Here is a 21,452-nt window from a genome sequence, read left to right as displayed (position 1 = left end):
ATAGAGAGAAGGATGGCGATAATAGAGCGATCGCATTTGGTATCGTTGTTGTGAAGCAAAGAAACACGTGAGAGCCCCCTACTCACACAGCGACCCATTCGTACGGCGGCAGCTTCGAATCATCCGGCTTATCCTCCGGCAACAACTTATACGCTTTCGTCTTGCAAAACGTCCATGCGAGCGCGTCGCGTAGCCTGATTGCCCAGGCAGTCTGAGGGAAAGCGAACTGAGGGAAACCAGGCGGCAAGTCTGCACCTTGACCTTGGACCTTGCGGTACGTCTCTTCGTAGCGCTTGAGCGCAGCTGGGATATCGTCGGTGGACTTTATCTTGCCGAGTTCGCCTGCGAGGAAGTATGCGCCCTCGACAGCGAGGGTAGTGCCAACACCGAATGTGGCGTGGGCTGCATCGCCAAGAAGAACAGCACGATTGTTTGTCCATGTAGGAAGCTTGACGTATGCTGAGCGGCTCATATAGAAGTCGTCGCATGCGTCCATGCCGGCGAGGATGCGCTCAGCCTGCCACCCCGCATCGTCGAGATACGTATGAAGGATTTCTTTCTGCTTCTCGGGACCGCCTTCCATCGCTGCTTCGACGAGGGGATCGTAGTGTCCATGTGCTGGCGTTGTGATGATGACGTAACACCCAATCGTCTTGCCGTTGCGATGCGGTCGCGTCATCAAGCCTCGGCCTTTTGGTGCGTTGTACCAATACCAGTGCTTCGTGTCGGATTCCTGGCGGGGAATGCTGAAGTACGCGACGTATTGCCCGATGAAGTTGTAACTTCCCTTGAGCGTCTCTTCATCCAGGATAAGGGAGCGTGTTCGTGACGCTGAGCCGTCTGCGCCAACGATGAGGTCGAACTTGTCTGTTGCTCCACTGTCGAAGGTCACGTCCACCGACTGGTTTGTTTGTTGTACCGCTGTGACATAGTCGCCGTACACGTATTTCACATTCTTCATACTCTTTGACGCATCCAGGAATAGGCCACATAGATCGGATCGCAGGATCTCGTACTCGGATGTGAAGCCGCCTTTTCCGAACTCGGCGATAATCTTGCTTTGTGCGTTGATCAGGCGTGTGCCCTCCTCCGTGGTGTTGCGTGCAAGAACGCTTGGCAAGAGGCCCATCTTCTCGACAATGGAGATGGCTGGACCACGGATCTCGATGGACTGGCCGGTGGGCCGAGGGAATGGCGAGCGTTCTAGAACGGTGATGGAGGCATTCAGACCTGTTCTGGCGAGCCAATAGGCGAAATTTGATCCTGCAATGCCAGCACCGTTGACAAGAACTTTGAGTTGGGGAGCTGTTGCGAGAGACATGGTTCTGATGAGTCGTTTGGCGATGATGTGTTGAGACATATCGATGGACGCGACACACGTTACTTATATACCTTGAAGTTGTGATGCTCTTGCATCCAAGGCGTCCAAAGCTCAGCCTTCGTGCGCTGAGGCACGCCTGACCCGAGATCAATCTGGCCCGAGATGCGTCAAACCCGAGCTCTTTGGCACAGACATCGCTACGAGGCGCACCTAGTCGACGAGCTTATCGCAAATAAGCACTGGCTAATGCGCCGCACCGACATGGGATGAATTAAGGTATATTGTCGTGCTCCAATAGTGTCGATGGAGGAGTGCTGCCTGGCGTGAGACGGGCGGGCGGTTGGGTTGGTGCGTTTCGCCGGAGCCAACTCTCCCTCCCCCGCCATGTCCACTCTGAGAGGCACGGGAGTTCGTAACTTCCGAGCTGTGAGTGCGAGCGCGTCGTATCCACCGTTTCTGTAGTGGCATGACGTAACGACGCCATAATGGCCGTAGCAATAGCCACTTTCTATCAAGCTCACGCCTCTTCCCCACGCCCACGGGTTTCAAGATTCTGTCCAAGCCTGCGAACGCTAGACCACCTAGAAACACACCACACGATGGCGCGCATTCTTATCACAGGCTCTTCCGACGGTCTCGGATCAGCCGTCGCCAAACGTCTCGTCGCAAATGGACATTCTGTTGGTATGCATCTAAGATGCCCGTCTTGAACGTCACCCAGGCGCTGATGCGATGCAGTTCTTCATGCGCGCAACGCTCAACGTGCAAAGGACGCCACGACAGCCTGTCCTGGGGCTGACACAGTCGTGACGGGCGACTTGTCCAGCCTTGCAGAGACCAAGAACATGGCAAATGAAGTCAATAAGCTGGGAGCGTTCGACTGCGTGATTCACAACGCCGGACTTTATCAAGGCCCATTCCGCAAGACGCACGAAGGGATTCCCGCCTTAGCAGCCGTCAACACTGTAGCGCCATATGTGCTTACCGCACTAATCACGCGTCCCAAGCGCCTGGTATTCCTCTCTTCGGAGATGCATCAATCTGGTTCACCTAGTTTAGACGATGTTCTCTGGCAGAAGCGTGGCGAAAGCGGATACAGCGCGAATGCGGCTTACTGCGCGAGCAAGCTGCACAATGTCTTGCTTGCCAAGGCTTTCGCTCGCAGATGGCCGGATGTGAAGAGCAATGCGTTGGATCCGGGTTGGGTGGCTACGAAGATGGGTGGGAGTTCGGCGCCGGGGAGCGTTGATGCGGCGGTCGAAAGTTACGTTATGCTTGCTGAGGGAGAGGAAGAGCAGGCCAAAATGAGCGGGTGCTATTTCCATCCGAACAAGCGACAAGGCACACCCCATAAGGCAACAGAGGATGAGAAGGCTCAGGACAAGCTGCTGGAGATTTGCGCTGAGTTCTCTGGTGTCCAGCTTCCATAACGCTCATTACATTCCAGCAATGAACAAGCTCCTTTGATTTACACACCAGTGCTTGCGAGACAAATACCATGACTACCACGAAATCCACCATCCTCCCATCCTCCGCCCCTCCGCCTCCCCGCCGCCTCCCCCACCCACCCTGGGCACGCCGCATAAGGCGACGGAAGATGAAAAGGCTCAGGACAAGCTGCTGGAGATTTGCGCTGAGTTCTCCGGTGTTCAGCTTCCATGATGTTCTTCGTATTACAGCCATATACGAGCTTCTTTGGTTTCCACACCAGCGCCTGCAGGACATACTCGAAGAGACAAATACCATTACTACCATCTATTCCACCCTCACCCCAAACTACCCCCCAACATTCCTTTCCCCCTTCACTTTGTCTCTAGACTCTCTCCAGTAACCCTCCTCTCCCAAAGAAACTCATAATCCCCCATCGCCTTGCTCACAAAATCCTCCAAATCCGCCGCAAACTCCTCATTCCACTCTTCCACCCACTTCTTCCTCTCCACCTCCATCGTTAAACCTTTCGCTTCATACCCCTTCTTAATCCCCTGCAGACTCCGTCAGTATACATCTCACAAGCATTCCGTACAACAGCCGCGACGTACCTTACTCGCATTAATCGTGCTCAGAAACCGGGCCATGAGCGGATTATCCTCAATTTTCTTCTCCTCCCACTCATACAGCACAGCCTCCGGATCCAACCCGCACTGAACACACAACTCACGCACCGCAGCCGCGTTATTCATAATATCATCCGCATCAATAACCCTTGGCACAATCCCTGACGTAGCCTCCCGCTCCGCATACCATTCATACAATGCTCTTGTATACTTGAGAGTATACGTGGTACACGTATACAGCGTCCGTGGCTTGGTATCCGGAAACGAATCCTTTTGGGCGCGCAGCATAGACGGGAACATCAAAATCGGATGTCGGATTTGGAAGATGGGTTGGAGGGAGAGGAGGAGGGAGTCGGGGACGGAAGTGGGGTTTGTGTGTGGTAAGGAGGAGGAGGAGGATGAGGAGGGAGAGGCATTGCGTGGGTGGATGGTTAGGGCTGGGGGGTTGTCGTTGGGGTAGACGGTGGAGAAGAGGCGGTCGGGCCCGGAGAGGAAGATTGTGTGTTCTTTTACAAAGGCTTGTTTGTTCTGTTGGATGTTTGTTAGTTTGGTGTTGTAGATGGGGGTTGGATAGTGAGGAGTGGGACGGGCCAGCCCGAGCACGTCATCTTGTGGGCGGATCACGACGGGCGCATGTGCGGTTGTGGCGCAGCCTTGCCCTTATAATTCCCCAACCCCACATCTCACAACCTCATCCCTCTTCCAATATTTCTTTCCTACTTACATTCTTCGCGCAATCGTCCAACTCGTCCTCCAAGCTGCCAAACGCCGTTTTGAACGTCTCATACAACCCGTTTCTCTCCTCCTCAGGCCATTCGCTCAGCGGTCCTTTCTCAAGATTCATCAGCGTAGCAAAGCCGCCGTCGAAGAGCTTGTAGCCAGAGTTCTGGTAGCCGGGCTGCTTGGACATCATGGTTTGGAAGAGATTGGATGCTGAGCGGGGGTGCGTAAGGAGGTAGACTCCGCGGCGACCGGGGGGGAAGGCATTGGGTTGGGGGGTTTGGAGTGTGCCTGGCATGGTCGCTTGCTTCCAAGGTTAAGAAGATGTGGTAGGTAGGTTGGTATGGAAGAAGAAGAAGAAGAAGAGTCTTGATAAAATGATCGATCTATCAAGCACAGAGAGGGAAAAGAGCAAGGCGAAAGAATTACCGACGGCAGAAAAGAGCTGGCTATCGCAAACAACTTATGCGCTTGCGGACGAATACACCCCGTCACTTGTACCTTGTATGAGGATCATCACGCTGCAGTACAGCGGCTACCGACTGCCCGCCCCTCCCCCCAACGGTCTCACCTCCATGGTGTGTCCACTTGCGGTCTACGGCGACCGAGGAGTCCGAAAGAGCGGAGCTTATAAAGCGCTGCGAGGCGATATGGCTTTAGGCTGTGGCTGCTGTCAAGGCTACGGCAAGGCTACGTCCACTAAGCGTCGCATGCCAGCCCCGCACAAGGCGTAAAGTGACTGCAGTCGCCTCGCGCCAGCGGCCGACAGACCGACGTTACACTATCGGCCGAAATATACGCATGCAGATCCGTGCAAGCATACGCACTTTTAGTATGTACGACCGCTACTTTCGTACATCAGGCAAAGTCAGGCGATCTCGGTGGATATTGTGTAGTAACAAGCTGGGATTATGTGGGGGTATCATGGAAAATTTATCTTATCAATCAATCTGATCAAAATCAATCGCCGAGATATATGCGAGACCTTTTCTGAGCAGTGATCTTCGCCTGTTGCAACTCAACTCCACCAGCGCTTTGTTCGATCGCGTAATGCGCGACTGTGAATGCGAATGCCGAGGTCGGCATGCTTCAATCTAGACGCCTGGCATGCTCGTGTCTTGTAAGAGACTGCCCGCGTGCATACAACCCCTACCCCGTCGACCAGAAATTGCCCTTGTTCGCATCGATCGGAGGGGCGCGCCAGGATGGTGAAGCACGCAGCAGGTTCGTGCGGTCCTCTGGGGTAGGCAGAGCGTCGTTGGTACCGCGGTAAGCGTGGAAGAGGGTATTTCCTGCATGGTCTATGCATCAGCGTTGTGAAGGACAAGCACTGACTCATCCGCGACTATGCTTCAGCCCTCCTTCCCACCCTGCTCATGCTCCTTGTCCTGTTCGTGCCCATGTTCGTGGTGCCCGTTGAGATGCAGGATCCGCTTCATGCCGTCTACACTCTTCTCCAGATGGGGGTGTCGAGCTATGAAACCTCCATGATGGCCGGCGGATGGAGTACCGGTAATAGTGCGCTTCTTACCGGCAAGAGGGTCAACCGCAGCTACCCTTGGAGGCCACTCATCCGAGTCCTTCCAGCCTTGTACCAGCGCCTTGGTCATGTCTGCGAGGTTGATGGGCACCGAGGGCGTGCGCGACGAGACGACGATCTTCTGGAAGATGTCGCGGTATGCCTTGGGGGTGATGGACGCACGGATCGGGTTGTCCTCGAGGAGACGCGGCGCGACGGGAACGAGGTCGAAGGTGTCGGGCGTGGCGCTGGTGATGGAGTGCGATTCAGAGCCGGTGGGTGTGACGGCGTGCTCTTCGGACGAGTAGCCTGCGGCTGAAGACGGGCGGTTGGCCTGTCTTTGGCGGTTCGTGCCGTACTTCTTCACGCTCGCTGCGCCCGTCCACACGTCTCGGCGCTCGACCCAGATCCTCAGCCCTTGGTTGTCTTTCATCTCGCGCTCCAGCCTCTCTCGACGGCGCCTTCTGCGCGCTTCTCTTGTGCTCGCTACCGCGTCGCCGATGCTCTCTGGGTTGTCGAACCTGTACGGGCCGACACCTTCGTCTTCTTGATCCGAGTCTCCAGATTCCGACTCGCCGTAATAGCGCTCGCGAAAGTCGGCAGCGTCGCGGACTTCTTCGTCCGAGGCTGACCAGATGGCAGGCACGTCAGGATACTCCCAGTCGTTGCGCAGGCGCTCGTCGAGGTAGCGCCGGGAGGCTCGGGCGGCGCTCAGGTTGTTCTCCATGGTTGAGGCGTGAGTGCAGCGCTGATCGCAGGTGTGATGGGCAGAAGAGTGGGGAACTGCAAGCGGGGACCAGGCTGACTGTCAGACCCCAAGGTTGGAATTGCCCAATTTCCAAGCCCAGATACCAAGACTAGTGACGCACGCGATTAACAGGTTGATCACCGTCTCGCAGCCGTCAGACAAATATCGCGTGTTGTGCTGCGGGGTATTTTGTAGAACCTTGAAGAAATGAGATGGTCGTGGAAGCGGGTAGAGAGTGGGTTTGCGAAAAGAAAGTAAAACCGGCAGTGGCCGCGATTAAGAGGGTCAAGGGCAAAGACAATGCGACAAAGCTTGAATCGGCTTTGCGCTGGCATTGGCGCCAAATGCATCGTTGACGTCGACCGCACGCAAATGCATGCAGGGCAGAATGGCGGGGCGCCGTACTTTACCCAGCCGAGCAAGCGCCCTATCATTCCCTTACACAATGACCTTCACTCCAAACTACCACTCACAGTAATTGAATCGGTTTATCACAAGCTGAGCGCGCACAAGAAGAGAGATGACTTCCACCACCTCCCCTCCGCCTCCCCCACCCACCCGGAATGGCGGGGCCTGCACTTTACCCAGCCGAGCAAGCGCCTATCACACCCACGATTTGTTAGCATCATAGAATCACTGAGTCGACGACTTTGGGAATTATCGTGAACTTGCGAGCAGATTGGTAGATGTGAATAAATATAGACTTTGGTAGCAAAGGTGTTTTCACATAATCACCCATTAACCTTTCTCCTTCATGGCTGCAGTGATTCCATCCACAACACCCTCTTATCCCATCTTTCGAGCCTTACAATATTACCAGCCCCACTCCCCATTCGGATCTTCTTTCACGCTTTAAAGTCAGGATTGTTGTATACCTCGGACCTCGTTCGCGTGCGTGAAGATTGTAAGATGGTTCTGTGCTTGAGTATCGAAGTAATACTCTGCCGTTGCTCTAAGGACGTGTTGTTTGGGGACTTGTACTTGACAATGCCATTTCGGTATCATCGATTCGTGTGTGGGATAAAAGGTATGCACTCTGCGGATGACGAGGGGAGTACGTAATCCATGGCTAGTTTGTCGCAGAAACGTCGTAGTACCTCATGATAGGGAGTTTGGTGTTTGCGAAGCCGTCGTTCTGTGGGTCGTGTATCTCGATCGGTGGTTGTGTGGAAGTGGTCGTAGTGGTGGTTTCCAGAGGGAACAAAGTGCCAAAGTGAACAAGACGAGGATGATGATAAAGATGACAGTGAAGGGATCCATGGTACGGTGTGAGTATGCTTCTGGATGTAGCGACAAGACATCGTGGATCTAACGCTGTTATATGCTGGTTCTCGCGAAATGGACCACATCGAGATGAGTGTGCTCTGAGCTCATCATGCTGAAGCCTCGAGAGTTCATCGTCATGTGTCGACCGTAATAGGTCCTACCCGCGAGATACTCGGTATTGAGGTTGCGCGTCGTGTGTCGAGTATTCGCACCTTTGACCCGAAGGGGCTAGCTTAACGTAGGATTCCGGAGCTATCAGGCTGATTTGTGGACTGTGGGCGCCGGGCTTGCCCAATCGTAGATGGAATGATGTATCGGTGTCGGTTAGAGGGTGGGCGTGTCTTTCAGACCATACTATCAGCTTCTTTCTCTCGTTCTTGGGAAGCTGAAGACGGAGGCATCGGTGGTGTCGGTGATGGCTGTAGTGGTGCTGGACCCCAGAGAGCACAGAGTAGCATGGTAAAGAGAATAAGAACTATAATAATGACAGTAAAAAGATCCATAACTACTGTTTGTGAGATCAAAGATTGAAGAGTGCGGAGAATTGAAGTGAGGGATTCTGATATCAGGTTCGATTTATGCTGCGGCATTCTTATTTCATGAAAGGGGGCAATGAGAGCAGACGGCGGCACCGCATCTCGGTTGACTCGGTCTTGTTCCCAAATTTACTTTTGCGCAAGTATCTTGGAGAATGGCTGAGTATCTTGGTGTTGGCTTGGTAGATTACGGGCCATCTGCGCCCTTTCCCGATTGGGTTAGATGGGGTTTGTGTTGATGGTTTGTCCATGCATGCCAGCTTACATGGCACAACAATAATATATGTCGAGATACGCAAGGGATGGCCTTGATGCAGATGGTTGTAGAGCTGTTGTATGTAAGAGTTGTTTGATGGATGTTGTGCCTTTGAAGATTTGATTTGTTCGGTGAGAATGTCGGGGCGAGGCAAATGTACATCGCATAACGTGTAGCAATATCATACTGACCGGTCGTATGATCGGATAGACGTCGATGCTAGATTATATGTGAGTGGCTGGTATAACATCGAAAGTGATGACAATGTTGGATGTTGGACTCGAACTGCTGTCGCAAGTAGTAAGTACGCGGGGTCCTGCTACGTAATGAAATAGCATGTCGACACAACCATAGTACTCCGGAAAGAGGAAGCAGTAGCGAATGCGAAGAACAAAGTATGGGGAGCAGCTAGTACTTGGAGATTAACAAATCGTAGTGTCGTACGAGGTTCGGGCTCGACACAAGCATTGTAGATCGCTGGTGGGCAGCCGAGGCAGGCACCGACACAGTGGCTACAGTGTAATGAAATGAGGAGCAGTCGCGGAACAAACCGGGGGTGGAATGGTCGACAAGTTTAGATCCTCGATCAGAGGGAATAAAGCGTAGCAACAGTCATCGTTTCCCCAGATTGACCCCTGGGATGCGCAAACTAGAGGTGATCGGACGGGAGCTACGGTAGGGTCGGCCAACGAAAAGACAGTCGTGTGCCCGCCACTGCAGTTTTCGGACCGCAGAAGAGTGCTGGGACACGGTCGCGCGCCATTGAAGAAAATGGCGGAGGAGATTCCCTTCTTGATCTCTAGGCGCACTCGGATCCCGGCGAGACGGCTCGTTGCGGTGAGAAGGTTTGTCGGAGCAGGAATGAGGTGTTGGACAGAAGGAGAGACGTTGATGTATGTAGGAGGCCAACGAAGGGCATGCGGATAGTTGGAGCTAGTTCCTGTGCCTGAGCCATGCTGTGATGACAGTAACCAGGTCGCTGTGGTGTGGATGCATGTCATCCTTTGAGGGTTCGGAGAGCTTGGCGGCCGGGAGCAGGGAAGGAGCAAGCGAGGTGGTGGGCGCTAGTGGGCTCAGCAGGTGGGCGCAAGACATCTTTCACATGTGATGGCGGTCCAACTTCTCACGCGCAACCAGACGCATTCTTGACATCCAATCCAACACCCGAGTCCCTCACTGCGTAGTATATCACGCGCATTCACTGTCGCCGCCCGCTGGGGATGCGCCTGCTCACCGGCACTGTCTTGTCCGACGCCCCATCCCGGCAGCGCAACCAGCGCCGTTGCGAATGCTCGTTCCTCACGTCATATCGCGCGCACTCTCTCAACACCTCCCAACCGGGCCAGTCTCGACGCCTCCACACGCACAAGCAGTATAGAGACTCTTCGGCGGCCTAGCCCAGCCTCTCGTCTAGCCCGACAGAGCCGGTAGAGGACAGACTTTCGCCGTCTCTCGGCGTCACCCACCATCACCTCACCACGCTGGAGACGTTGTCGCATCAGTCGTTTGCGGGGCTCGCGGGTGCTACGGCCAGGCGCCTCCCACGACCCGCCATGAACGACAAGGACCCGCCGCCGTTTGGCTGTACGCTTGCCGACCACCGCCCAGAGACTACACACTGACGCAGAGCAGACACCTTCACCAACGACTTCTTCGACGGCCCGCCCGCCACCTACGACCACAATGGCCAGTCCATCCTCAGCGACATGGAGAACCAGCAGCTCGACAACTTCTTCTCCTCGACCAATCCCTTTGACCTCGTAGACGCGGCCGCCCTCGCACCCGCCCTCGACACAAAGGCGAGCGCCCACGACTACAACAACTGGGAAGACTTCATAGCCCCGCCCACGGTCCACCGCGTGACCAGCACTATACCAGACCAGGCTCGTCTGCAGAACAACTTCCACCAAGACCAGCAATACCCCTCGTCGCTCCACACAGACTTCCTAGGCAATACCCAGGATGAGCTCCAGGCAGCCACAGCTCTCTTCAACCAGGCCCAGCCTTCATACACGAATGGCCGCTCGCACAGCTTCCATGAGCTGTCTACCGCCTCCAACGGCTTCGACGCGAGTAGGGCCCCCGATCTGAATCTCAACACGCTGCCCATGACAATGCCCCAACACGGCCTTATACACGAACGCTTGGGATCATTGGTACCGAACCACAACGCCCAGGCCACCGACACACAGTATGCCTCACGATGGGCAGCGAGCCAGGCGTCACAACAACACCACTCCGAATTCGGCCCACCGCTGCAGAAGCTCGACTTGAAGAGGTCGTATACTTTCGGCACCGACAACTCCTTCAACAGCCCATCCGGCTACTCAATACCCAACGGCCACCCGGACGCAGAGAGCGCAGCCAGGGCATCAATACAAGACATTGAAGAGACTTCGCACCACATCCTCCGAGCCGTAGCCGGCATACAAGGACCAAGTACCCCTACCACCTACACTCGCGGGCCACGAGACTCCGCCTCGCAATCCGACGACGCCGAATCCGACGACGAAGACGAAGACCGGCCGGCGAAGAAGCGGAAAAAGAGCCAGGTGCGATATAGCAAAGACACACCAAAGAAAGCCGCGCGCAACGGCAAAGCTCGGAAAGCGTCTACGGTGGAGGACAGTACAAAGAAGAAGCGGGCGTCCACTGCGGCTCAGAAGGCACATCGCGAGAATCTTACTGAGGAACAGAAGCGGAATAATCATATTTTGTCGGAGCAGAAGCGGAGGGATTTGATCAAGCAGGGATACAAGGATCTGAATGAGGTTGTGCCTGCTGTGAGAGGGGGCGGGCTGAGTAAGAGTCAGGTTCTTGTTGAGGCGGCGGCGTTCTTGGAGAAGCTGATTGAGGAGAATGACAAGTATCGGGTTTCGATGGGGTGATCTGCCGGATTGCCACTGCAGTGGACCCGACAGTTACCTGCTACCGCCATACGCTTTGTCACCTGCTAGCACGAAGACCCGACTGATGACGCAACGGTAGTTCCTCGAACAACGCCCCGCCTGGAGCCACGACCCCGTCTCAGCGTAGAATCACACTCACGCGCATGCGTTCTACGAGGTCATGACGCCGCGATCCCATGATTGTACATGTGCTACAAATTACCAACACAAAAAGGAGTTTTGGGAATGGGAGGAAGGGAGGGAGGGAGGGAGGCATTCGATACGATACCCCAACACACTAACTAGTATGAAATAATCTTCTTGTAAATATTTCGCTGAGGAATTTATTGTCGAGGGTCAAATCTACACATGCTATCCTCTCATTGTTTTCCCTCTTCACCACGCCACATAGTCCACTTCACTCCCTCACGCCGCAGCGTTAGACGTAGCAGTAGCACCCGCCGTCTCACTAACCCCCTCCTCCGGTATCACAACCCTCATACTCTCACTCCTCACCCTCGCAGGCCCCCTCTCAAACCCCCTCGGCACCCCCGCTACCCTCCCATGTACTTTTCCCCTTGCGCCCCCCGGCCCCGTGACCTTCTTTCTCCTCTGCGAAACATAATCACATCTCCCGTAATCGTTACAGAAACCCGTTTTGCACGCGTTGTTGCTGCGGCAGGGAGACCCGAGACAGGCGTCTGTTGCGGAGCAGGGTGTGCATAAGCCCCAGGAACAGTATTCGGAGGCGGAACAGTGGGTGGGTGTTGTGCAGGGGTTGGGATGGTGGGAGGGGGGGAGACATATTGGAGGGGGTTGTTGTTGTTGGGAAGGGGAAGAGGAGGAGAGTCTGATGGTTTCGAAGAGGTGGGGGAGGGAATCTGTGTAGCATGTTCCTTTTGGATCATTCGGTTTGACCGCATACCTCCTCCTATATTCCTCCTCCTCTTGCTGCATCCCGCTGTCTCCAGGTATCGTCCTCTTCCTCTCCTTATTCTTCTTATCTTCCGGTTGGATGGTCATCCGCGCAACACAAGCCGCACACTCCCCCTCCACACACCGTAAATGGCTCTGACAGACGGCCTTGCTGTTGCATCTATCCCCCACTTTCCCTGGTTGCGAGTCTGGATTCGTTTGGCATATGCTGTTTTTACAGAGAAGATTTGGTGAACAATCATCTGCTGCGTCACATAAATGGCCCACGCAGCCAAAAGTGCAGTCGCTTTGTTCGATGATATACGGGTTCAACCGCACACTCGTGACGTTAGACAGACCCGCCGGTTTCAGTCTCCATTCTTTGGTGGCGGGGGAGCCGGTGAGCATGGAGCGGAGGTAGGCTTCTGTGGTTTCGTCGGCGGAGGGGGCGATGATGGTCGTGGGTGGGTGGAGGTATTTGGACCAGGAGAAGGGGCTACGCGTTGTGAAAGAGCGTTTTAGGATATCGACGAGGGCGGGCCAGGTTGTGTAGGTGGGGTGGAGGGGGTTTATGCGGGAGGATTTGCCTTCGGAGAGGGGAGTTAGGTGGGAGTATAGCTGGGGGGGGGTTGTTAGTACGGTATAGCATGTCTTCAGTACCACAAACGGTAAGGAAGGGGGGAAGAGAAGAAATGGAAGGCCTACTCACCCAAGGAATCCCCCTATAATTCAGCACATTCCCCCCATCCCAAACCGCCTCCTTCTTATAAAACAACCCAAACACCTCACTATGCACATACCCCCACTCCTCCACCAACAACAGTTTCCCCTCCCCCTTCTTCTTCCCCGTCGCCCGCCCCATCAACGTATTCCCCGGTAGAAACAAATCCGCCCACGCCGTCCCCGCCGTCCTATCAGTCCTCTTATCGAAATACCCATGGATACCAATAACATCAATAGCCTTGCAGTCAAACACGCTATCCGGAAAATTCTCATTCCCGTCAACGGATTGTGCACCTGATACGCCGCCGCTGATGACGGCAATGTTGGATGCGTCGAGACCGATGCTGTATTTTAGATAGGAGGCGATGTCGCAGAGCCAGGATTCGCCGGATGGGATGGGTGAGATGCCAGAGAAAGGCTGGTTTTGAAGGTCGACGCCGAGAATGACTTCGGATAAGGTGCTCCAGGGGCGGCCGTCAAAGTTCTTGGAGGGGTAGTGGGTGAAGAAGACGCCGAGGCGTGTTTTGTACATGTCGCGATATTCCTCGTTGCTGTAGAAATCGAGGAACGCGCCGTTGAGTTTCTGGCAGTAGGCGTCGCAGGCTACATCATTAGTGCCCCGAAGTGCATGTGCGTCGTGCGGTGCGATGATGACTTTCATCTGGCCTTTCGACAAATGGTGAATGGCTGCTAGCGTGTCATCGAATTGGTCGAGCAGCGACTTGTCGAAGCCGCCTATCTCGCCTTCTGGATCTGGGTGTTGGGCATCTGGGCGGATGAAGAGCCGGATTACGCGGGCGCCGCTTTTGATGATTTCGCGGATTGTGGCATCGCGGTGGGAGGGGGTGAAGAATTGGAGTTGGGGGTAGTTTACGCCGCCGAAGGAGTGGTTGGAGGAGGTGATTCTGAGGGAGGAGGAGGCGGAGGCGGAGGCGAGGGGAGAGTAGGCGATGAGGGATAGTGATAGTGTCAGGAAGGATGGGAGGAGCATCTTTGCGAATATGGCATGGACGACAAGACAACGGAAAGGAATTGCATTGCGACGCGGTATAAGACAATCATCCTGATCTGAACACGTGTAGAAGTTTTGCTATAGACAGATCTCTGTAACGGCGGACTAAGTGTTGATACTTGCGGGATTGACAATGTTCATATGGATAGATTAATTGCGGTGGTGCGTGCAGCCAATCACGGGGGGCTTGTAGGCAGTATACGCGGGGTCGCTAACCTGGACGGCGGGATGATGGAAGTTGACAGGGTGTGTTTTCTGGAGTTCGTACTGGGTTTGTCACGCTGTCTTGTGCTCGTGATGGTCCTGGCTAACGGGGATACAGACGCGTGGTTGATACACCGGAGAATGAGCACAGCAAGCGTCGCATCGGGTATTGGCAAGATGTTATGGTATGATATTTGCCGCGATGAGGATCGGATGAAACCATGTATCAGAGTCGTCGTGCGCAAGTCCGGCGGATGGGAGTGGCAGCTACGTTGTGCGCTCACTTTATCCTAGATACATAGCCTTGGTAATGATTCGGGTGTGGACAGGAAGCACTGCGACGTGCTGCGATACGTCGCAGGATATCCTTTGATCCAAATCTACGGGGATGATCTGGATCCCTTGTCCTAGTGCTGGTGTTGTTCCTGTCAACGATTGAAGAGTGGCGTCTACTGCTCGGCGTAGTGCGGGATCGCACAAACGTCTCTGTAGACATAGTACTTCCCTGACCGGCATAAAAACTGCGCAAGCGTAACCTCGTTTTGCGGTCGATAGCCTTGGGCGGTAATGCGCAATTTTACCAGCTCAGGCAGTGTGTGATCCAAGTCGAAGACTGAACCTTTCGACCGCTAGCATGGTCCTCATGTTTGTACAGTGCATTCGTCACGACGATGCTTGGATATTCGCAATTCTCATCCAGCCGGTTTATCGCACACAGCTTCAAGTCGCTTGAGCGTGGCCATGACTTCTTCTCCAATGTTTTCTCCGCTGGACGACGGTGCGAAGCGGCCATGTCGCAGCTCACTGAGGGCGCCAACAACGTCTTTGACCTCAGCCAAAGCCCGTCTGTTCTCTTGCTCTATCTCTGCGATCTGGGCCTCGAGGGTTTGGCATGCTTCTTCGATGTCGGTGTGGACCGTCTGTAGCGTGTGCGGTTTCTTGCGACTTTGGTCGGAGAGCTGGTGGTTGTCAGCGCAAATCTTGGCATTCTTCCCATATGTTGGGTACCTCCTGCTCCATTTGAAGCGCAATCGGGTCCAGTCCGGCGACGGTTGCATCGTCTACGTGGCGTCTTTCCCGAGCGTACTCCCGCCTCAGCTGCTTGGACCGTTTGACCTCATCGATGATGTCCTGGCGGATCAGCTCGATATCCCTGTCGCGTATGTGCTGAAGCTCGCGATAGATCTCCTGTACAGCGGGGTTGGAGCGGTGGGCGCGGGGGAAGATGTCGGTGAAGTCGCGTAGGGTGGTGAAGTCGCGCAAGGGAGCAGGTGCGAGGAGGAAGTCACCGAGGATCTTGGCCTCTTGCGACGGCATGATTAGAGCGGTGGAGGGAGGTTTTAGACTGGATGGTGTCCACGCATATGATTAGTATGGCAGTGTTGGTGGTGGATGCGCCAATGAAGGAGGGCCATCGGAACGCGCGACGACGCGTTGTGGCCCGTGCCCAGAAAACTCCCGTGAGACGTGCCTGGACGACTCCAAGCAAACGTCAACTGAACCGTCTTTCACCGAGCTTGTCGACTGTATCCAGTATTCAGGCAACCGTCACTCCAGTTTCGCGGCGCAAAGTATCGTTCTTATTGTCGAACACCAAGGCTGGCACGAAGACGCGCTACGTGGACGTGCAATCTCTCGCACCCTTACCGCTTCCTTCCTGACTACCAAACCCATCAACATCAATTTCATCACATTCCATCGCAATCATGGCGCCCGCAGCTGCGCCGGAGCCTTCCTTCAAGAAAGATGAAAAGGTCTTTTGTTTCCACCATGAGTTGCTATACGAGGCCAAGGTGCTCGAAGTCAGGCCTGTAGAAGAAGACAAGAAGAATGGCTTCGAATACAGAGTCCACTACAAGGGCTGGAAGAACACGTACGTATCTTTGATCCGTTGGAGTCTGCGCCCGCCGGCTTGTCACTTCGTCTCCCACTGCAGAAGTCACGTTTGCCTCGCCATACACTTCACTCGTGCCCACGTACTACACCTTTACTACACATTTGCAGCGGCACATCATTTCAAATCGGCCCCTCGAAACTCAAAAACCCGCGGCTTGCTTTTGAGATCGCAAGCTAACGCATCGCAGCTGGGACGACTGGGTTCCTGAGGACCGGCTTCGCAAGCTGTCTCCCGAGAACCGAGAGTTGGCCAATAACCTCAGGCACGAGATGCTGGCAGCCCAGCGTGCCGCAAGAGCCCAGCCCGCACCTGCGAAAAAGAAGGCCCAAGGTTCGGCGCGCGGTAGCGAAGAGCGCCAAACCTCCGTCACTGCTGCACCACGTGGGCAGAAGAGGGTGCGCGACAATGACTTAGAGAAGGTGTGTATTCCAGCAATTCGTCCTATGCTTAGCAACTCACTCCCTAACTCCCCTTAGGAAGAAGCATTCCAGAACAAGCTGGCTGTCAGGATCTACATGCCAGATAGGCTAAAGAGCCTCCTAGTCGACGACTGGGAGAACATCACTAAGAACCTGCAACTCGTTCAGCTGCCTTCAGCTTACCCTGCAGGCGTCATACTGGATGAGTACATGAAGCATGTCAAAGACAACAGCAACCGCACCAGCATCGAGCAGGACATCCTCGAGGAAGTCATAGCTGGACTGAAGGAGTACTTCAATAAGAGCGTCGGGCGCCTTCTTCTGTACCGGTTTGAGCGCGAGCAGTTCTACGACATCTGGACGCGCGTCAATTCGCCGACGGATGATCTTGCAGCAAAGCCGCTGGCTGACATCTATGGCGGCGAGCATCTTCTGCGTCTTCTGGGTATGCATATATGAGTTATTAGATGTGAATATTACTAACAAGGCTTTCACAGTCACCATGCCCGAACTCATCGCGCAAACCAACATGGACCACCAGGCCGTCACGCGCTTGCGCGAGGAGCTCAGTCAAATGACGACGTGGCTCTCCAAGGAAGCTCAGATCAACACATTCTTTGTACCTACCTACGAGAGCCCGGGACAGGCTTACATCGACAAGGTCAAGTCCAGCACTTAGGAAGGCGGTGACTTCAAAATTTGATGAGTCGGCCGTTTCGCTTTGACATTTGTGTATCATCACTTCTGCATGGCTGGTGGGTTAGGGCATTGTCTAATGGCGCATAGGCGTTCTTGAGTAGTGACAACCGTGTACGGGATCGGGGTATGCAGTTTTTAAGTTGTCAAGCTCCAAAGTGACATGGATACAAGTATAATAACACAGACTCGAAAAGTACTCATGTCTTCTTGATGACGTCCTCCAGTAACCCAGCAGCCCAATGCAAACACCTCGTCATATCGCCCTCCGCTTCTCTCGGCATGCCATATATACCAACACTCTCGCAAACCTCCTCATCCAACTCTCCATCCACATCCCCATTCCTGAACAGGAACTTGTGGTCCTTCACATAATTCGGCCACACAATATCATCTACATAACCCGGCGGATCTTGCCAGAAGCCCTCAAGCGTCACATAGCCACTCCTCGCCTCTCTCCTCCGCTTCGCAGTCTCATAGCTCGTCCTTAAAAAGAGTCTAACATCAAAGATCTCACGAATCTCCTTCATATCCTGCGAAAACAGCAAAAACCCATCAACAACACATATCCGTCGCTCTTCCCACTCGGTCTTACTCCTCAACCACACCTCAACCTCATCTCTTAACCTCGTGATCTCAGCCTCAGGTACACCATGGTCGCCCACACTGTTCTGGTCTTCCTGGCTGACCAGCCATTCTGGACTGTTACCATGTTCTTTGATATGCTGCAGTGCTTGTTTGAGCGCGGGTAGGTTGAGCGACTCTATGCAATCCCAGTCCTGGACAGAGTTCTTGACGGGGATCTCGGCGTCGGTGAGGTAGAAGTCGTCGAGATGTAGGATGGAGAGTTTGGAGGGGGGGAAGATGTCGCGGAGGAGGCGGGAGAGGGTTGTTTTGCCCGAGGAGGAGGGGCCTGAGATGCCGACTAGGAGGGGTTGTGGCATCGTGGTTGGAGGGTTGGATGATTGGATGGACGCGGGGTACCGGTGGTCTGGTTGCGCCTTCCTTTGGGATGGACTGACGGTTCACAATAATAAGAATAATTCGAGTAGATATTGTCTAGCAACCCCCCTTCACACGACTTACTCACCTTCACACGTGTGAATGGTGGGGCTGTCGGCGTCTGATCGCCCACCGGCCCGCTAGTTCCCCATGCTGCGCGACGCGCCTGCGACTGCCACCATCTGAAGCCCTGCATCACCCACGATAAATTCCCCAAAGTCCCTCCCACGCACAACCATGGAGCCGTCACCGCTGACGCAGGACACGCGACCGGAAATCTTCCAACCCAAGATAATCTCCCTCTACGAAACCCTCTTCAAAGTGCGTCCTCACCATCTCCACCCATTTTGCGCCAACCAAGTGCTAACCATCCCCAGGAAGACGACGAAGAAGTCGAGCTATCCGCCGGCTTCTGGCAAGAATTCTTCCTCCACCGCCCCGACCCCACCGGCCTTCAGCGCATACTCAGTTCGGTAACGCCGGACGAGATGCTGCACCAGCAAGCGCATAGCCAGCAACTCTTCGGGCAAGCCATCCTGCGCGTCAAGCAAGCCAGCGCGCCCGCCGACGAAATCGCCCTCGAGGTACCCATGCCACCCACCCACGCACACACACCTTCTCTTCTCCATGCGCTTACCGCTTAGACCTTGACAGTCTTCCTCGATGCCGCGCTTACGAAGAAGTACACGAATCCTAGCTCCGATATCATAGCTGTTCTTACGGGGCTGAATGATGCGGATAAGGTTATGACGGAGTTTGTTGCGACGCTAGATACGGCGATACGGGGGGGAAGGGACAGTATGTACAGGGTGGATGCTAGAGAGGGACAGGCTGACCAAGAGCAGTTCCTTTGCGTTTGAGGGCTGTGAGAGTGGCGCTCTCGATTACTGCGGCTGGCTTTCAGACTGCGCTTCCGTCGTATTTTACTCATCGCGATCTTTTTCCCTCGCTCATGAAGGTACGACAGAAAGCAAGACAGGGGGGATGCATACTCACAGCCAGTAGTACATCCAAGATTGCGACGACAGCACCCAAGTTCTCCCCGCGCTCTATCTCCTCGGCCTCCTCACGAACTACAACAAATTCGAGTTTCAGAACCCGTATAGACTGCGGCTAGACGACTTTGTCAACGATGCTATCATACAGGATATGGTCGCTTGTTTTGGGAATACATGTACAAAGCTGCGGGACGCCTATGTAGCTGTACAGGACGACATGCCAGAGGGCTGGTCGCTGGGCTCGACGTTGAGTTATATTGGCCTGGGTGCTCTTGCTCCCAGTTCTCGGCCAACCACACCTGTGCCGGCTCCGGATGAAGCAAAGTCGCTCTTCGCTGCATTGTAAGCACTCATGGTCGCAGTCACAGCTCATGCTAACGTATGGCTAGACCAGGGCCTGAGATTGGCGTACTTCTCTCCACGTACGACTTCGCCAACGCCAACAAAGTCTTCTGCTTCAACCTAGTCAAGTCAGCCCCAGCGGACAAGAACGAGCCCTCGCCGCTGAGCGCATACCTTTCCTTGACGTCCTACATGTTTCAACACGCGCATCGGTCTACCAGGGCCGCACTGTACACATACCTCAGCCTCTTCGTGCTGCAAATACTTGTCGAAGACCGAGAGCTCGCCAAACGCCTATGCAGTGACGAGTCCAAGCTTTCGGTGCGCTTGTGCCGTCAGAGACAGCCCTACCTGCCGGCAGTGAGGGGCGATCGTGTCCCTGCAGCTGTCATACTAGACATGATGTCTGACGCCATCAGCCATAACCTGCGGAGGCGATTAGACGTTGACTTCTACATGTGAGTCTGAGTCCCAATATGGCACATACTTGGCTAATCCGCTCCCAGCCTCTGTCTCGGCGTTCTATTACGTCTCCTTTCGCACCTCAGTCGAACCAAGACGCGCATCACATACCATTGGTCGGAGTTGTGGCGGACCCTGCTCTCCTTCGTCCGCTTCCTCACCACCTACGAAAGCGACATCAAGTCCAACTACAAATCAAACGGAATGATCAACATACTTGTCAATCTGCTGGCCTTTGCACTGTCTAGCGGAGAGAACTTCCTGCCCGACCCTGCATCGTATGACGACTTATTCTACAAGCTCGTGGAAAGCGGCGACACACTGATCAAGTTCCGGGACACATTCGGGTTATCAGGCCAATCAGACTCCATGCAGACGCTCATCAATGTGTCTTCGCATTACCAGTCCCTGCTGGAGAGCAATGGAAAAGCGCGGTCCAAGCATCTTAGCCCGCAAGAAGTCAGCGCCGTCATCAAACAGGGTTACGAGACGTTGTCAATCGATGCGAGCGAGGGTTTGGATCGTTGGGAAAAGTTCCGGGAGGCGGACTTCAAATCTCTGCTGAAGAAGATTGCTAGAGCGGCGGTGGACGATGCCAAAGCACTGAATGACGATAATTGAGGCTGGATATGGCACAATTGCAGTTCTCGAAGCGACCGTCGTCGTGGCCGCCCGCGCGTTCAAATACCAACTACGAATCAACAAACAACGATGCGAAACATTTCACTTCACCAATTCTGGTAGCTCAGCTGTATTGGGGTGGATCAACATGAGGGGTCACACATCCAGTGGTTGTTGAGCGATCCAGGGTCGCGATCCACAACATGCACCATACACATGAGTGATGTCGACTGCTGATGAGAACATGATTGTGTGTATCGTGAGGGGTCTGATAGCGACTTGGCCTGGCGCTCGTCGACGTGTAATGCCAGTACGCATTGGCCAGAAGCCGACTTGATACATCTTCCCTCCTCGAACCTCTTACATTTTGATCTTCCAACTGCTTGATCTCTCCTCATTTACATTTGCAGTTCATTTCGATGGACTGAGTGTCTCTTGTCTTTTCATTTATCGCTTCATTGACCGCCGTGCATCGCAATGGCTACAACATCGCGATGCGACGACGGCGTCCCATCGCGGCATGGTAGCAAGGTACGCAAACTCGCTCACCTCATTGAAACATCCATTGACACTGCATCAGGACACTATCGTCCCCGCTGATAAGTCGAGCTCAAAAGCCGCATGGAGACGCTCACTGTCCGCCACTGTCAATCATGAAGACCACCCGGCACTTCAACCATGCCATGCCTACAGTACCCCCAATGAGGATAGCTACACCAGCCAGGACCGATCCTTCGCATCGTCATCTTCTACATTGTCATCGGCACCTCCCTCGCCTCCCACTTCAAAGTCTTTTTCCAGACCCAGCATCCCTCAGCAAGCACACACAACACCCAACGGCTATCGTCTTGGG

At 54.4% G+C, this 21,452-nt stretch overlaps 10 protein-coding genes across 10 annotated transcripts; 4 read left to right on the top strand and 6 right to left on the bottom strand.

Moving 5' to 3' along the window:
• Positions 1-82: 82 nt before the first annotated feature.
• On the bottom strand, positions 83-1,321 carry J4E84_010952 (uncharacterized protein; the record flags this gene model as incomplete). The annotated part of the gene is made up of 1 exon (XM_049393507.1): positions 83-1,321. One exon carries the CDS (start codon positions 1,319-1,321, stop codon positions 83-85), a length of 1,239 nt encoding a protein of 412 aa, XP_049238803.1.
• A 599-nt stretch (positions 1,322-1,920) lies between these two features.
• J4E84_010951 (uncharacterized protein) lies at positions 1,921-2,751 on the top strand (the record flags this gene model as incomplete). The annotated part of the gene is made up of 2 exons (XM_049393506.1): positions 1,921-2,005; positions 2,060-2,751. The coding sequence occupies 2 exons, from the start codon at positions 1,921-1,923 to the stop codon at positions 2,749-2,751; spliced, it is 777 nt and encodes a 258-aa protein (XP_049238802.1).
• Positions 2,752-3,123: 372 nt separating this feature from the next.
• J4E84_010950 (uncharacterized protein) lies at positions 3,124-4,393 on the bottom strand (the record flags this gene model as incomplete). The annotated part of the gene is made up of 3 exons (XM_049393505.1): positions 3,124-3,303; positions 3,361-3,462; positions 4,100-4,393. The coding sequence occupies 3 exons, from the start codon at positions 4,391-4,393 to the stop codon at positions 3,124-3,126; spliced, it is 576 nt and encodes a 191-aa protein (XP_049238801.1).
• A 1,054-nt stretch (positions 4,394-5,447) lies between these two features.
• Positions 5,448-6,341, bottom strand: J4E84_010949 (uncharacterized protein; the record flags this gene model as incomplete). Its single annotated transcript, XM_049393504.1, has 1 exon — positions 5,448-6,341. One exon carries the CDS (start codon positions 6,339-6,341, stop codon positions 5,448-5,450), a length of 894 nt encoding a protein of 297 aa, XP_049238800.1.
• A 3,632-nt stretch (positions 6,342-9,973) lies between these two features.
• On the top strand, positions 9,974-11,308 carry J4E84_010948 (uncharacterized protein; the record flags this gene model as incomplete). The annotated part of the gene is made up of 2 exons (XM_049393503.1): positions 9,974-10,004; positions 10,053-11,308. The coding sequence occupies 2 exons, from the start codon at positions 9,974-9,976 to the stop codon at positions 11,306-11,308; spliced, it is 1,287 nt and encodes a 428-aa protein (XP_049238799.1).
• A 1,517-nt stretch (positions 11,309-12,825) lies between these two features.
• J4E84_010947 (uncharacterized protein) lies at positions 12,826-13,937 on the bottom strand (the record flags this gene model as incomplete). Its single annotated transcript, XM_049393502.1, has 2 exons — positions 12,826-12,841; positions 13,159-13,937. The coding sequence occupies 2 exons, from the start codon at positions 13,935-13,937 to the stop codon at positions 12,826-12,828; spliced, it is 795 nt and encodes a 264-aa protein (XP_049238798.1).
• Positions 13,938-14,854: 917 nt separating this feature from the next.
• J4E84_010946 (uncharacterized protein) lies at positions 14,855-15,479 on the bottom strand (the record flags this gene model as incomplete). Its single annotated transcript, XM_049393501.1, has 2 exons — positions 14,855-15,121; positions 15,171-15,479. 2 exons carry the CDS (start codon positions 15,477-15,479, stop codon positions 14,855-14,857), a joined length of 576 nt encoding a protein of 191 aa, XP_049238797.1.
• Positions 15,480-15,868: 389 nt separating this feature from the next.
• J4E84_010945 (uncharacterized protein) lies at positions 15,869-17,157 on the top strand (the record flags this gene model as incomplete). Its single annotated transcript, XM_049393500.1, has 4 exons — positions 15,869-16,035; positions 16,247-16,478; positions 16,536-16,923; positions 16,976-17,157. The coding sequence occupies 4 exons, from the start codon at positions 15,869-15,871 to the stop codon at positions 17,155-17,157; spliced, it is 969 nt and encodes a 322-aa protein (XP_049238796.1).
• A 217-nt stretch (positions 17,158-17,374) lies between these two features.
• Positions 17,375-18,118, bottom strand: J4E84_010944 (uncharacterized protein; the record flags this gene model as incomplete). Its single annotated transcript, XM_049393499.1, has 1 exon — positions 17,375-18,118. The coding sequence occupies one exon, from the start codon at positions 18,116-18,118 to the stop codon at positions 17,375-17,377; it is 744 nt and encodes a 247-aa protein (XP_049238795.1).
• Positions 18,119-18,413: 295 nt separating this feature from the next.
• Positions 18,414-20,599, top strand: J4E84_010943 (uncharacterized protein; the record flags this gene model as incomplete). The annotated part of the gene is made up of 7 exons (XM_049393498.1): positions 18,414-18,497; positions 18,554-18,760; positions 18,821-18,974; positions 19,022-19,134; positions 19,182-19,516; positions 19,564-19,974; positions 20,023-20,599. 7 exons carry the CDS (start codon positions 18,414-18,416, stop codon positions 20,597-20,599), a joined length of 1,881 nt encoding a protein of 626 aa, XP_049238794.1.
• Between the last annotated feature and the right edge of the window lie 853 nt (positions 20,600-21,452).

The sequence above is a fragment of the Alternaria hordeiaustralica genome, assembly GCF_023758085.1.
Source record: "Alternaria hordeiaustralica strain BMP 2776 chromosome Unknown scaffold_50, whole genome shotgun sequence".
Taxonomy (NCBI): domain Eukaryota; kingdom Fungi; phylum Ascomycota; class Dothideomycetes; order Pleosporales; family Pleosporaceae; genus Alternaria; species Alternaria hordeiaustralica.
Note: the sequence above shows the minus strand (reverse complement) of the source record. Positions and strands in the feature narration are given on the sequence as shown.